General features: G+C 35.3%; 1 protein-coding gene across 1 annotated transcript in view; it reads right to left on the bottom strand.

Moving 5' to 3' along the window:
* Window positions 1–15,268, bottom strand: part of Cntnap2 (contactin associated protein 2) — a 1,917,858-nt gene that overhangs the window by 1,134,195 nt on the left and 768,395 nt on the right. Inside the window, exon 4 of the mRNA XM_063250667.1 lies at window positions 9,012–9,159. Within this exon, the coding sequence (XP_063106737.1) occupies window positions 9,012–9,159 (148 nt within the window). The remainder of the gene's footprint in view (window positions 1–9,011; window positions 9,160–15,268) is intronic.

Here is a 15,268-nt window from a genome sequence, read left to right as displayed (position 1 = left end):
GCATTGTCTGTGTGCATGCGATATTAACCATGGTCCTAGGAAGCAGCTAGGTGTATGGGGTACAGCATCTCTTACAGATTGCAGAGATCGGGCTATGCTATTGGGTACATTCATCATACAGTGATGTGACACAGTCAATGGAAGACATTAGATATGCAAAAAAGAAAATCAAATTCTTCTCCTTTCTTCAAATAATAAGTAAAGACCTGTTTGAATAAGAATATTCAGGTTAGCGTGGAGTAAAACAAATCAAATATGTAGCCCATTCGAAGAGTACATTCTGCAGCATTTCTGTTGCTTTTAAGTGTCTATTGGTACAAGTGCAAAGCAAGGAACAACCATCTAAATAATCTTCTGGTTAATTATGTGAAAAATTCAGTCAATCTTTTCTTGACTCTAAATTTAAATTTCATTAAAGAAAGTAAAGAAGAGGTTTGGGATTTAGCTCAGTGGCATAAGCACCTGCCTTGCAAGCAGGCGGTCGTGAGTTCAATCCCCAGAACCAATAAAAAGAAAAAAAAAAGTGCAGAATTTACCAAATGAGAGTAGAGATTCAAACTTTTCCTATTTGAAAAGACAACTAGTGTCCAAAACAGGAAGAACTGATAATCAAAATAAAAGGACATATATTAAAGTATTTATTAAAAATTTGTATGATTTTTCTATAAATAATACAGAAGATTGGAAACTATAGACGAGCCTTTTCTTGGCATTATTTAAATTGACAAGATGATGTAGTTCTCCCACTGACAGTGATTGATGTCATAAACTTACTTTAATACCATAATTATTATTCTTATGAATATAAAGACAAAGGAAATATCAGCATGTTAGATCTACTGTCTGAACATATAATCACTAATCAATGCATTAAATTTTGATTGCATTCTTACAATTTATTCATTTTATTTCTCCCACAGTGCCTACAATACCAGATGACACTCAACATTAACAGAGTCAAGACAAACAAGATTTGATCTGTTTGACATTCACCTTAATAAAGGCAGAAAATGTGATTTCATTTGACCCATTTATGATTTTAAATATTTTTAAAAGAACATATAAGAAAAGGATAGCTAGTGAGAAAAGAATTAGTGATGTAAATCATCTAAGAACAAAACAAAAGGAAACGAGATGATCCACAATCATGGAAGAAAGGTGAAGCTGTTCCTACAACTAGTCTGTAGACAGGAACAGCTGGACTCATATTGCTACTTGAGGACCAAGGAGACACATTGCACTCTCTTGTCATCCCATGATCGTAAAATCTAGAAAACTTTCTTTGTAGCATGGTGTTAAACACATTTGTAACACAGTTTAGCTGCAACATTGTCAGAAGGTTCATCAGGAGAATGATGGGAACCTCTTGTCTTGCTCTGTGCCTCAGACACAGCTGTGGGTCTCTCCTTTGGGTGGGTATCACTGTTATAATTACTAAACTTGCTTTCTGTTTTCTACAACTTCCTGAGGGAGCCATGGTCCAGTTGCCCTCTTGACACTGTGCAGACCCCTTCCCTCACCTAGATCATTCACTCTGCTCCCAAGTGCAGCCCTCATTGGCTCTGCAAGCTGTGAGATACCTCCCTCCCTAAGGTTGTGAGTTTCTGTGCTAACAACTGCTGTTGATATCATCTGTCCTGTGCCAGGAGACAAAGTTCAACCATCCTCAAAATGTTGTGGCAGGCACCTGTTGAACACGAGGGACAAAAGGTAGAGGAGCTCCAGAGAACAGGATCTGGGTGGTTCTGTTTTCTGCCTGAGACATGAACTCTCTGGTTTGGAGTAATGAGGAAACTTTCAGATAAGGAAGCAGCAATTACTTTACACAGAAGAATCTAGATGGTAAAACCTCTCCATGTAAAAATTAAAGGATCTGACTTATTTTCTGGGAAGCTAGGTGTGCTCACCTTAGCAATCTAAGATAGGAACACTTTGCCCCAATCATTCCATAGAGAAGGATTTCCTCCAAGGCAAGATCCATATTGGAAGTACTTGCAGGTATAGTATTCACAAAGCCCAGAAAATATTGCCTTCTATGTTTTAGAATATTCTTACATTTTGTGGAAGTAAAGTAGAGCATAGGATACTTTCTTTACTCCTCCCAGTTCAAGACAAGAGTGAAAGATTGGCAAGGCTAAAGTGACAATACATCAAACATGAGAAAATATATATTATATTTAGAACTTTAAAATGCGTTAAAATTTCAATTACTGTCTTTAAGTCTCAATATAAAAGATTTGATATATTCCAATAGAGATAAATTTATTTAATGTTTTAAAATAATTGATTGCTAATTCAATAGGTTGCCATTACTTGAAGATTAGAAATCAACATATTAAATAATTATTTTATTATATTCATTCTTTTAACTCATAAAGGTTATAACTGCCATCTTAAATATTTGCTCTTCTTTCTCTAGCTAAGCTAATTTAAATAGGCGATAATTAAGACTAACAATTCAGGAATAAAAGCTAATAAAAGAATCTCTTATATACATTTGCGGTGTTTTAAATTTTACTTCGTGACTCACATTAAACTAGGATTATAGGTGAAATATTGATGAACTGTATCACTGTAACTTAGACTTTAATACTCTCTGCAATCACCTAACATAAATAAGGATTATCTTACGTGAGAAAGGTAGTTATAATATCTCAGGAGGTGGGATTACCAGAGAAAATTTACTCACTGAAAGTGATAAAGTTTCTGCCAGCAAACACAGTGCAAGCCAGAGTTATGTTTATTTCCAAGTTGTTCCTAAATGAGAGTATTATGAAAAAGATCAGTCACTTCAATTCTCCTTCTGGATATGTGGTATGCACAGTGTCACTGAGAATGTTTTCTTCTTGTTTTGGCTGAGTGTCTCTTCTTGTGTATTCTAAGGGTAATAACTGACAGGCCAGACAATTTTTATGTTCATTAGAATCTGTAATGGAATCATTTCTATGGGTCTTCACCATAATGTTTAAAAGCCCTGCTGGGTACGCAAGAAGAAAGGGAGGTTTAACCAGAGGAAAGAGGCATCTAATGCAGGAGAGGATTCTTGCTGAAGACTGTGATACAAGGTTTCAAGATTAACTCCCGTATGCAGGTCACGTAACCCTGCTGATTTTGGTTTCTTCATTAGTAAAAGCAGGGGTTGGGTGGGAAGATCTGTTGGGAATTTTTAAGCCTTAACACATAACAGCTCCTCTTTGAAGTAATCAAAACACTTTATTTAATAGTTCTCTGCAAGTATTGTATCCTTATCTTTAACCAGCTATCATAATGTGCTTGTGTAATTGTTTCATTATTTACTTTTCTTGAAAAATGACTTCATGAAAAAAATTGGACTAATCCTGTGTAATAAAAATCACAACCTCTTTATTTTCACAATGCAGTTCCACTTTTATTCATGATTCAGAACTTCACATGTGAATTTAATTGTATGTTACTCTCTAGAAATTTTAGGTCACTTTTAAGTGAACATCATTGATTTTACACGTCAACTCAACTTGAAACTCTTCAGAGTAAATTTAAATTTAGATTTGCAGCAAGCAGTGTGAATTCTACCTCAAATTGGTAGCATAGTGAGCAGTTGTCCAAACTATGAATTACCCACCATTTGTATGGTATCTAACACTTCCTTACTGAGGACTCAGTAGCAACCATTGTTAACGGAAACAAATTAACACTGAAAACTTAATTCAGGCATGATATCGTAAACCTCCACAGACATGGAAAGTAAGACTATAATATTATTCTTGCTTCAAACTTTTTTTCCAGTTCAATGTGACCTTCAAATGTTGGTCTAGCAATTATACCCACTAAAGGTTACTTTCTCAGTGGGACAATGTACTATCTTATTGTCTTTTAATAGCTATAACTTTAAATTGACATTGGTGAAGTGAGGAAAATCATGACACAAATGTCTTGGTATATTTTTCACCATCCCAAAGAATATCAGACTGCTACCAGAATTATTTATCAGTTCTGCATTATTAGAGCCAAGATGTACCAATATTCGTTATAAATAAAAGGTTCTTCATTACCAAGTATTCCTATTCTTGTTTGTAATAAAAACTGCTTTTATAAGAATTAAAGAACACAACATTTCTTGAATCTAAGTTTCATTCTTTTAACAGCAACATCCATTTCATTTTTTCTCTTGTAATTTTCTGGTATGATATACTAAATTTTTTAAATCTCATTATGTGCAAGTTTAAACGCACGGCATATCTTGCATACAAATTGTACTAGTATACAATTGTAATTACTCATTTATCTTTTGAAACTTGGCATTGGTAGCTATGAAATCATTTTTATTATGATTTACTTTGATTTTCAATTTATTCTAGATAGCCAAAATTAATGAATCATATAATTTTCCTCTGATAATAAACAATTTATATATGTAACACATTAAGAAACCTCATGAAATTGTGGTTTAAATTAATCTGAATGGAAAATAATGCAAGGCCTAAAAACATTTAAAGTAGAGAAACACTGAGTTGATTTCTTTATCTAGTTCTATGACAACAGTTATTATGTTCAGATTGGAAATCACTTCAATATTTTTAATGTTCTCACAGAGTACTACTCAATAACATGCACTATAATTACACTCTGATCAACTGATACAATATTACATATAGCCTTAAATACTAACTTTTTCCCATTAAGTGAATAGATTACATCTCCTTCATTTGCAGTTGATATGTGTTCACTACTTGCAAGCATTAGAGGATGTCTCCCAATTAACAAAGGTCAACAATGAACCCATTGACAATGTGTGCCTCCACTCCACCAAACTTCATGGTCTACTTGCTTTTGGGCTATTTTAATAAATGAGTCATTGGAAATATTCGCATAACATAATGGTAGTAAAGAGAAAAGAGAATGATGTAATTTATTTTAGAAATTCGAAGAAATAATCCTACTGAAGATTGCATCTTAGATGAATCTCAGAAAATATAAAATAATTGATCTAGTGTGAGATGAAGGAGCAGTTACTGTCATCAGAGAACATCTTGGGTGATCCCACATTAAACCAGTTGCTCCTTTATGTATTTTGAAATATGAAAATTTCTTATTAGTAGAACATAAACTGCAGATGTAATCGATGGGGTTGAGGAAATGTATTTCAAACTAGCAGTTTGGATTCTCAAATCAACGTAACATTATTAAAATATTTTAACACAGTTGGGATATGATCTGACTTGCGCTTTGGTTAAAATTAGCAAATTGCTTTACAAATATGAGAATTAAAGTTATTTAATCAAATTGATGCATCTGTGTCACAAATAAATATGCGAATCCTCCAAGAAATATTAAATCTTTCATTTCAACCAAATTTACACATACACACGACAAAATATCTCCTATTATGGACTAAATTACGCTTCACCTCTAAGTATTTGTGGTTTTTCAAATTTTGTTACTTATATGGAATGTTCCTTTGTCCTAAATTTTGTCATTTTTTAAAATAGGTGATACCTTAAGCCATTACCAACATTGGTAAAGTTTTCTTTACCTCTGTGGTAACATTTTTTATACAGTTTTGTACCTATTTATTTGTTCATCCTTACTTCCAAAATTTAAACTACTAGAGACCAAGGACAATGGTTTAAAATATTTCCAAATGCCTGCATATAGCAAACTCTAAGTAATAGTTCACTGATTATATTGAAGAAACCTTGGACACAAAAATACAAGTTTCAGAGATCTTTCTAGATCCTTCAAAATTAGACGTCCAATTTGAAGCAGAGAACAAGAGTTGATTTTCAGAACTGCTTTTGTTGTGCCAGGTAAACTGTACGTACAAATCTTCTTACCAATTTTAATAAATATATATTGCACTGCACAGGGTAGTTTACCCTCAACAGTCTTCCCTATACAGAACCTCAAAATAAGGACTTATTTAGAAACTAGGTCTCTGTAGACATAGTTTAAATGAGATCATGCTGGATTCAGGTGGGTCCTAAAAGCAATGCTCAAAGTTCTCATAAGAAGGCCATACAAACCCACTGAGATATAGAAATGCATAGAATAAACCAAAGACAGAGTCTGGGATGAGGTAGGCTGATGCCATGGAACAGTTTTTCTCTGTGAACATTACAAAAGAACCAACTCTGTTAAACACTGTACTTTGGGATTTCTGTGCTCCGTGGTTGTAGAATAAATTCCTGTTGTCTCATGCTACACAGTTTTTGGAAATTTGTTGCAAGATCCCAGGGAACAGATTCATATCTACATGGTGATACCCTTTGACTGGAGGTAATGAGAGCTAATGGGAGCTTCTCGGTGTGCTTCACTTAGTTCTCCTTGTCTTGTGATTTGTAAAGCCCAGGTTTGCTGAGAAAGCAACTACATTTCTGCAGCTGTATCCCATATTACAAAACATTAAGGGTTTCATTAATTTCAAGAAGCTTCTTGAATAAGGGAATTTTTACATTTATGGTTACAGTGAACTTTTGTATTTATAGCACTGAAAAAACTTTTTTTTTTTTGCAAAATGTTTATATCATAATTTCCCTTTCCATATCCAAACTTCCTCTCTTCTTGGCCTGTCAAAAGAATAAGGAAGACAATTTCTTGGATAAGAGAAAAAAAATCTTTTCCTGGAGAATTCATACCAGGAAGTTAGTGTTTGAAAATTATGTGTTTGTAGGTTGAATTTATATTATCTAATGATTTTTAAAATAAGTGAAGAAATAGCTGGGAATTTAGCTCAGCGACATAAGTGCCTGCCTGGCAAGCATGAGGTTGTGAGTTCAATCTCTGGTACAAAAAAAAGGAGGAAGAAGGAGAAGGAAGGAGGAGGAGGAGGAGGAGGAGGGGAAGGGGAAGGGGAAGGGGAAGGGGAAGGGGAAGGGGAAGGGGAAGGGGAAGGGGAAGAAGAAGAAGAAGAAGAAGAAGAAGAAGAAGAAGAAGAAGAAGAAGAAGAAGAAGAGGAGGAAGAAAAAGAGGAGGAAGAAGAAGAAGTAAAGAAATATTCTTGGAATTTTGGGTTGAAACTACATTCTCAAAAGAAACAAAAGAGAAATCATCTCTTCAGGAATCTTCATCAGCTTTTATTTCTCTTTTAGAGCAGTACAACAGATAATGTTTTGAAGAAAGTAAGATCATAATCAAGATGATTAAGAAGAAGAAAGTGGGCAAAATATAAGTACATAAAAAGAAAAGTGAGAAGAGAAAGAAGAAAGACAAGGAGTTAGACAAAGACACGGAGAGGAAGAGGAAGAGAAAAAGAGCAGGAGAAGGAGGTGTGGGGGGCTGCTCTTTTACTTTTTGTGTGTTCAGTGCCTACAGTCAGAATAATAATAGTGTATTTTAAGTCACCTTTATTATATAGTGCTTCACTGTAATTATTGTATTTAATATGTTATTGGTAAATTCTTACTCTAATTTATAAATTAAAACTTTTCATAGATACATGTGTACATATAGGAAAAATAATAGTATACATAAAGTGCATCATTGCACGTGGTTCTGGCCATCCTGAGGAGGTCTTGGGCACACTGTGATTGGATAAGGGGGGGCACACTGCTGAAAACAACAGTGAGCAGAGCAAGTAGGCTCACAGGTCCCATTTGACCCAGCTGCTCCCCTTCTGGGTATTCCCAGAAGAAATAAAACATCATATTACAGCTATACATGTGCACTCATGTTTATAGTAGCATAATCTGTAATAGTTAATTCTGAAACTAACCCTAAATGCACATCAACTGAGGAATGAATTAAGAAGATATGGTATTTTTATACAGTGAGGTACTACTCAGTCATAAAGAAGGATAACCTTGAGATACTTATGTGTAAATGGAGACAACTTGAGACCACGCTCAGTGAAATCAATCAGACTCACATGTGTAAACACTGCCTTGTGTCTGTGGTGTGAGAAACTGGAACAGTGAATAAGGTCTAAAATGTACGTTAGGGATTGTGAAATGGGCAGAAATTGTTATAAAGGAAAAAGGAACTAGATGGGGGAAAGGGAAAGGAAGGAAAGGAAAAGCCAGTCAAACTGCAAGTCAGGTACAATATGATTGTGTCCTAGTTCATAGAAAGGGAAGGTTTGTGCTAGTATTGATTGGAGAATTTTTTATGTCTATATATTGTACTCTAAGTAGCTACTTTAGAGATAGTAAATGAGCAATGAATTAACTATATTTATTCTCCTACCATCTTCTATGAAGTTTATTTTACTTGTTTTCTAAAAAATAAAAAATAAATAAAATAAGCAGAGAAAGTAGATCACAGAATCAGAACTCGCCCAAATCCATACACTTCAGTAGTCAGACATCAGTATGAAGAATTTAAGAAATTTTAAATAAGTTTAGCATATCTAAGAAAACCGTTAAAAGGAGTTTAAACCTGGTTAAGTGAAAGGAAACTTTTCAGGTAACTAGACAGGTTGAACAAAAGCACATAAATCATTTAGCATTGCAAAATGTATCTGGCATCAGCTCAGGGGCTCACTTTTAAAACAAGAAGAAGCCTAATTCAAGAGAGTCTAAGTGAAGAAAATACTTCAGGAAGTACTCTAAAACCCATCACAAGCAGCAAAAGAAAAATAAAGTGGGAAACTGCTGATTTTCTCTTGGTAAATATTTCACAAGATTCTAGGCAATGTAATAAGCTTTGTTGTAATATACTGAAGAAAAAACACAACAAACAAACAAAACCAAATTTAAAAAATCCTCATTATCTAAATCCTTAAATTATTCTTAGCTGAATTTTTCGGTGATGTGTTTACAGGGTACATTTATAACATAAAAGCAGAAAGGAACCTTGTGATTTACATACAAAAATAGAAGATAATTTTCACAGAAAGCAAGTCTTGTTAATTAAGCATATATATATATATATATATATATATATATATATATACACACACACACACACACACACACATTATTTATATTGAATATATATATTTCAGAGCAAAGGAGTGTTGAGTTTTTCTCTGTTTAGTGACACTTAAACCCAGATGACCCAGCCCGGGCAGGGGATTCGAACCCGTACACACTCACAGTAGGCGCAGCCGTAGACCTCCACCCGCAGCCCGATGCGGCCCTCGGCGCTCCAGTCCAGCGGCACCACACGCACATAGCGGGCGATGACCGGGTGCTGCAGGTCGTGGCGGACCACACTGTCGGAGTTGACGTTTCCCGGAAAAGCCTGGGAAAACACAAGGGAGAGTCAAATATTTAAATAGAAAACGCGTGGACAAAGCCCTATTCTCCACATGCTAAAATGAGTGCAAATTCTCTCATCCAGAAGGTAGGTTTTCTATCCCCTTGTCACAAATTGGAAAAAATAAAAGAAAAACTTTCACTTCTATTTGCAACAAGTGTTTTAAACAGGAAAGAGGCCAAGGTTTTTCATGGGTCCTTTTCTATATGTAAATATATTCCTGTGTGAACAGAAGGAAATATTTTTGTTCTCAGGCAACATCATCACATTCAATAAGTATTTAAATTGAAGTTTAGTTTTCTATTTCTTTTCCATTTTGGCTCTAGCAATCCTGTCAACGGTCTCCCACTGAGCCATGCTCCACAGACCTCTTTGCTATTGTGAGACAGGCCCTGCGTTGCCCAAGCTGGCTTTGAATTTACCATCCTCCTGCCTCAGCTTCCTGAGTAGCCAGGATGAAGGGCTTGCATCACCTTGCTCTGACATGTTTTATTTGAAAAACACACAATAAACAATTTCTATGGACTCTCACCACATTTCTTGCTTTAATTTTTTTTTTTTCTCTTTCATGTTATGTTGCTAAGTCAGGAACTCCACACGAGGTTGGTGCAGTAATTCCCCTACTATTTGCTGTTCTGTGAGCATCCTGGAATGGGGCAGACTCCTCAGAGAAGATCCCAGCTGCCCAGGAATGTGCAGTGAATTTGAAGGGACATGGAGAAGGAACAGTACACAGTGGAGAGGAGCGGAAGCCTGGCCCAAGGAAGAAGCTCCAGCCACAGGGTTAATACTCCAGAGCCCAGTGCTGGTAACCTTTTCCTTGAGTAATAACATCTAGGTTTTCTTTGAGACAGTCTTAATACTCTGCTCCTAATCCACGTGGTTCTAAAGTAGCAGACATAATTCCCTGGCTTGTGGGAGGGTGGGGTGATTCATGCACTGAAATGGTAACTTTAGCACCTCAAATCATTAATTCATGTATTCATCCACTCACTAATTCACCCACTCAGGTGAATAGTGAGAACTTTCCATGCACAGATGCTGTTCAAGTCATTGGAGATATAATGAGGTATAACAGACACAAGAGTGGCAATTCCCTTGGTATTTATATTATAATGTGAGGGGAGTGGGGCTGGCATAGGAGCGGTGGAGAAAATGGAGCAATCTGGTGACAGGTGCTTCAAAGGAGCAGCATAGGCGAGAGAAAGGAATCGTGATGTGGGCCAAAGTGCTGAAGTGAGCATCAAGATGCTTGTCATATCCTGCGACCTCAGTGTTCCCTGGTCTGAGTGAAAAGACCTCAGGGCACGCAACTGTCTTCTGAGCCAGCCTCTGCTGACTCTGCTGCCGTGGAGGGGAAGGTTGAGAGCACACCTGTGACGGTGGCTTCCCGAGCACCCAAGTCCAGTTTGCTGGATGGGACCTCGGTGACCCTTTTGATTACTTGCTTGTTTCTTCATTTTCAAGGAACTGAAAGATTACAGGAAGGAAAATTATAACTAGGAATAGCCACCCATATTGCAACGAGATTTCACCATCAAGGTTTTAAGATGTTTAGAACACGAGTGTTTTCTGTAAATTTAGCTCTCCAAAAAGCATTCATTTGTAATTTATGAGCAGATGTATGCAATATGGTATTTGCCTCACAATTCACAGTATCATTAGATTGTGCTTTTAGTACTCATTTGGAGATTTAAGACATTTCTTTAATTGAAGTTTTAAACATGGTATAGAGTAGAATGAATAGTACTATTCATTTTGTTTAATACAAAGTTGTAAATATGCATAAAAGTGTCTCTTTTGATATAATAGTGTTAGGAAAGTTTAAGAAATATAGAAGGAGTCATTACAATAGATTTAATAAAAATAGCATGTACTATGTATATAACATTTTATTATTTAAAGGATCGCATTAAATTTGTGTTGTTTATATCCTGCAGAAAATTTTAAATTTGGTAGGAATGCTATTTTGGCAAATTAGGCTCAGAAAAGTCAAGTAATTGGATGTTGAATATGTAATAAAGACAAACCTGAGACAAAGTAACAAGTTCTTCCGTTGATTTTAATGGAAAATAAAAATTTCACCTAGAAATAAAAAGTCTTTTTTTTTTTTCTGATTGAGGGAGAACACACTTTACTTTTAATTGGATAGCAAATATTTTAATATTGAATTTAAAGTCTGGTAATTTTTATCGTGTCACATTTTTGTCATATGGTTGATCTTGGGCTTATTTATCCAGTGGTGTATTTTGCCTGAATATTTTAATTTTTATCTATTTTTTTTATTTCCAGAAATTGTAATGCTATCAATGCTTAATTGTTTTTAGCATTTTTCCCAAATATATTTTTATTATGGTCTTTAATATCAGTAACTATTCTTCAGTTTTAATGTAAGTAATTCAAATATTTCAATGGCCTATTCTACTAAAAGAAATGGAAGATTGGTAACTTTAGGACACTTGCTTACTGACAAACACTATTGGCCTTGAAAGCAGCTCTTTTTTCCACTTTTATATAATTTGACTCTTTCCAAAGCATTTGCAGATTTTATGTGGGACTGAAAAAGGAGGAATGAAGACACACAGGTGATTATTAATAAATCATTAAGATTTGGAAATGTGTATCAAAAGTTGAAACGTTCAGTGAAACTGAAACTTTTTCATATAAAAGAAAACTCTTTAAAATATACCTTTCACTTAGAAAAAACGTATACAATAATTAGTGTTGTGTAGATGTGTAAAAACACCAGCAAAATTTATCACTGAAAGATTAAAAATCAATTTTAGCTACTGCTGTGCTATATATGTTGTTGTTAAATATCACTTACTGATTTGTAAATATGCTTAGGAAAGGGTATATTTTACTATGAAACAATGGTTTACAACATATTAATGGAAATTACAAAACTTTGTGCTTAGGGAAATTGATATAGCATAACAGAATGCTAAATGTAAACAGCCCATGGTGCTATTTATCAGAGTTATCATCCTACACACTTTGCAAATACATAGCAAAGAATTAGAACTTTTTAAAACATAGCAGAAGTCACTCATGTTTATTTTAGAATAATCCAAATATCACTGACTAGTAACAGAAAAGCTTTCACCACATGCACAAAGCATCGCTTTTGGTTCAAACAATCCAGTTTGCAAACAATCCATTTTTGGTTCAAAAAAATCCAGTAGTGCAAGAGAGGAACTAAAAGCTTTCCTATAAAATAGATGATAGTAGGGCTCATGGATTTACCTTAGCAGCATAAGCATCTGCCTGGCAAGCGCTAGGTCATGAGTTCAATCCCCGGTACAAAAAAAAAAAAAAAAAAAAAAAAAAAAAGATTAAAATGCAGGATAGTAAGTATTTAAAGTGTATGGGCTTATGGTCTACATAGTTTGCCACCCCACACTGTCCTCCCCTTCCTGTATTCTCTTCCTTCTTTTCTTTCCAGTACTTATGGGTGTAAAGCCTTACGTAGCCTCACAAACTTGAAGAACATCATGGACCAGATTCAGCCAATAGGCTGCGGCTACCGCTGACCAGCTGCTTTAAAAAGCTATTTCTTTCTTTTCCCCTAGGGTCCTGGGGTGGAGAGCAGAGCCTTAGGAATGTCAGGCCTGTGCTTCACTGCTGAGCTGCCCTCCAGCTGTCTTCCCTAAGAGCACATATGAGAACTGTAAATTCTCTCTAACTTCAGAATGAGGTGAAAAGTTTGAACTTACTTGGAGAAGTGTTAGCTTTTGGTCATTTAAAAATTAGTTACCTTTGGGAAAGAATTTTATAAGCCCTTGAAGCTATAAATTGTCAGACTGGAGAAAATATATAGAGATTTAAAAGGACGTTGTATGTGATGCACGAACTAACATTTCCCCAGATTTACTATTATGGGGTCTGAAATAGAACTGACAATGTACTTTATGAATTGAATAAGTACATTTAGCCCTCACCAAAATCTCACTTTTCAAAAGACCTAAAATAAGAGATTGTGACTTCCTACAGCAAAACAACAAGATTTTGTATCTTGGCATGAAGAGTTTGCTTTACCATTTTATGTTTCTAAAACCGTTGGCTGTTGGGTAATAAATGTAGGGAGATGTTTTAGGACTACTGACTGCAATCTTCATGGGGGAAATTTAGGAAGAAATCACAACAGCAACAATCCACTCATTTCTTAGAGTGAAAGACTGTTTAAAATGCAAAATAGAGAATAGGAATGCATATCAAAGAATAAAAGGCCCGCCAGCAAACTTCTGTAAGTCTCTTTCTCCCAGTCTGACCTTAACCCTGAGACTGGTCATCACCTTGATGCAGCTGGACACACTGTCTGCAGAACTGAGCTGAGACAGAGTGTCCTGACCCGAGGGATCTGCACTGATGCTCATTATTGGGCCCCCAACAGTCACTGATGGTGAATTTTGTAGTGTTTCCCAAACTGCAACCCTAAACCCACTTATGTATTGCAATACACTAATACTGCAATTAAACCCGAATACTGGATTTTACTTGAAAAAACAAAACCCCTCGTATACTAACACCTTTTGTCTTAAAAGAAAGATAATTAACATGGGTGTCAGGTGTACTGCAGCACATCTAGTTACTAGATTTTTTCTTTCCTTCTCTGTATTTAATTATTCCATTGAGTTTTGATTTTTATCTGTGTCAGAAGTGAATAAGACAGCTGTGAGTCTCTAGTGCTCCTGATACTTTTGTATCAGATGTTTCTGATGCAGTGACTCATGATCAATGATTAACTGTTTGCTTCCTGATTAAATTAACAAAATTATGCCTTTCTCAACCCAGCCCTCTACATTTCATAAAGTCTTATTATTTTGGGGTGTGTGAAAAACAATTGCTTTGTTATTTATGGTTCATAAACCACGTGTTTGATACTATCCTACAAAAAGAAAAAAGACTAGAGATTGCTGGTCAGAGTCAAGAAGACCTAGGCTAACACATAATTTTTCCCAGTGGCATTAGGTTGTCATTATAATAGTGCAAAATAGCAAGGTGTGGTGGCACACACCTATAATCCTAGTATTCAGGAGGCTGAGGCAGCAGGATCACTGTGAGTTGAAGGCTAGCCCAAACTACATAGTGAAATCTTATCCGCCCCCTCCCTTCCCAAACATCAAAATACCCAGAAGTTGAGGGTCTGAGGAGAAAACGGAAATGATTATGAAACAATGAAGAGAAATGCTAGATTAGATGTTAAAATTAACACCCTCCATCAAACCTCAGATATCCATATGGGGGATTCACCTGAAGTCTCCTAAAAACAAATACTTGCTGGATACAAAACCATGAAAAATGGTGGTAGAAAAATTCCAAAACATCTCATCTCCATTTGAGCAGCATTATTTTCTTTGATATGATAATACAGTTAAACATGTCTTTTCTTTGTAATTTTATAAATGTACTGGAAGAATTGTAAAATTATATTACTAGATGCATTAAATAATGAAAAAAGATTATCCTATAATATAATAATTCTGATATAGTAAGCAAAATTTAAAAAATTGTAATTATCATTTCCTTTCTTTATTACTTATTGAGATCCTAGGAAATGGTGTCCTCTAGATTTTTTCCTTTGTGCTATATACATTCAGTCTACCCAAGAGGCAGACCCAAGATTTTCACAGCTCAGTACTTTTCAATGTTTGTGCTTCCATAATCTCAGGCAAAAGAATCTTGAGTCAATGTCCTTTCTCACCTTCCTCGCTTTCTTCCTTTACCTTAAAACAATCTGTGATTGTTTTTCTCACATCACTTTTCGGGATGGAAGGAAATAGACAATCAGGGACTCAAGATCATTTTATTTGCTTCTCATCATCAATGCCTGATTCTTAAGAACATCATAAAAGTAGAAGAGAAATCACAGAGAAACGGACAGAAAACTTTATGGAGAGAATTAGCTGCAGCGGATTTCACTCTGCACAAATTCTATTAGTTGTCTGGTTTTTTTTTTGGTGTCTAAATTGCTTTATGACTCCTGAGACAAAATGCAAAATACCCACAAATTAAAGGAAGAAAGGTTTGTTTTAGCTCATAGTTTTTAAAGGTTTCAGTCCATATTTGGCTGGTTCCAAAGAAAAAGGCATTA

Source organism: Cavia porcellus, unplaced genomic scaffold (assembly GCF_034190915.1).
Source record: "Cavia porcellus strain 051 isolate PalLab524CR breed Dunkin Hartley unplaced genomic scaffold, mCavPor4.1 scaffold_6, whole genome shotgun sequence".
In the NCBI taxonomy this organism is placed as follows: Eukaryota; Metazoa; Chordata; class Mammalia; order Rodentia; family Caviidae; genus Cavia; species Cavia porcellus.
This window is presented reverse-complemented; position numbering and strand designations above follow the sequence as displayed.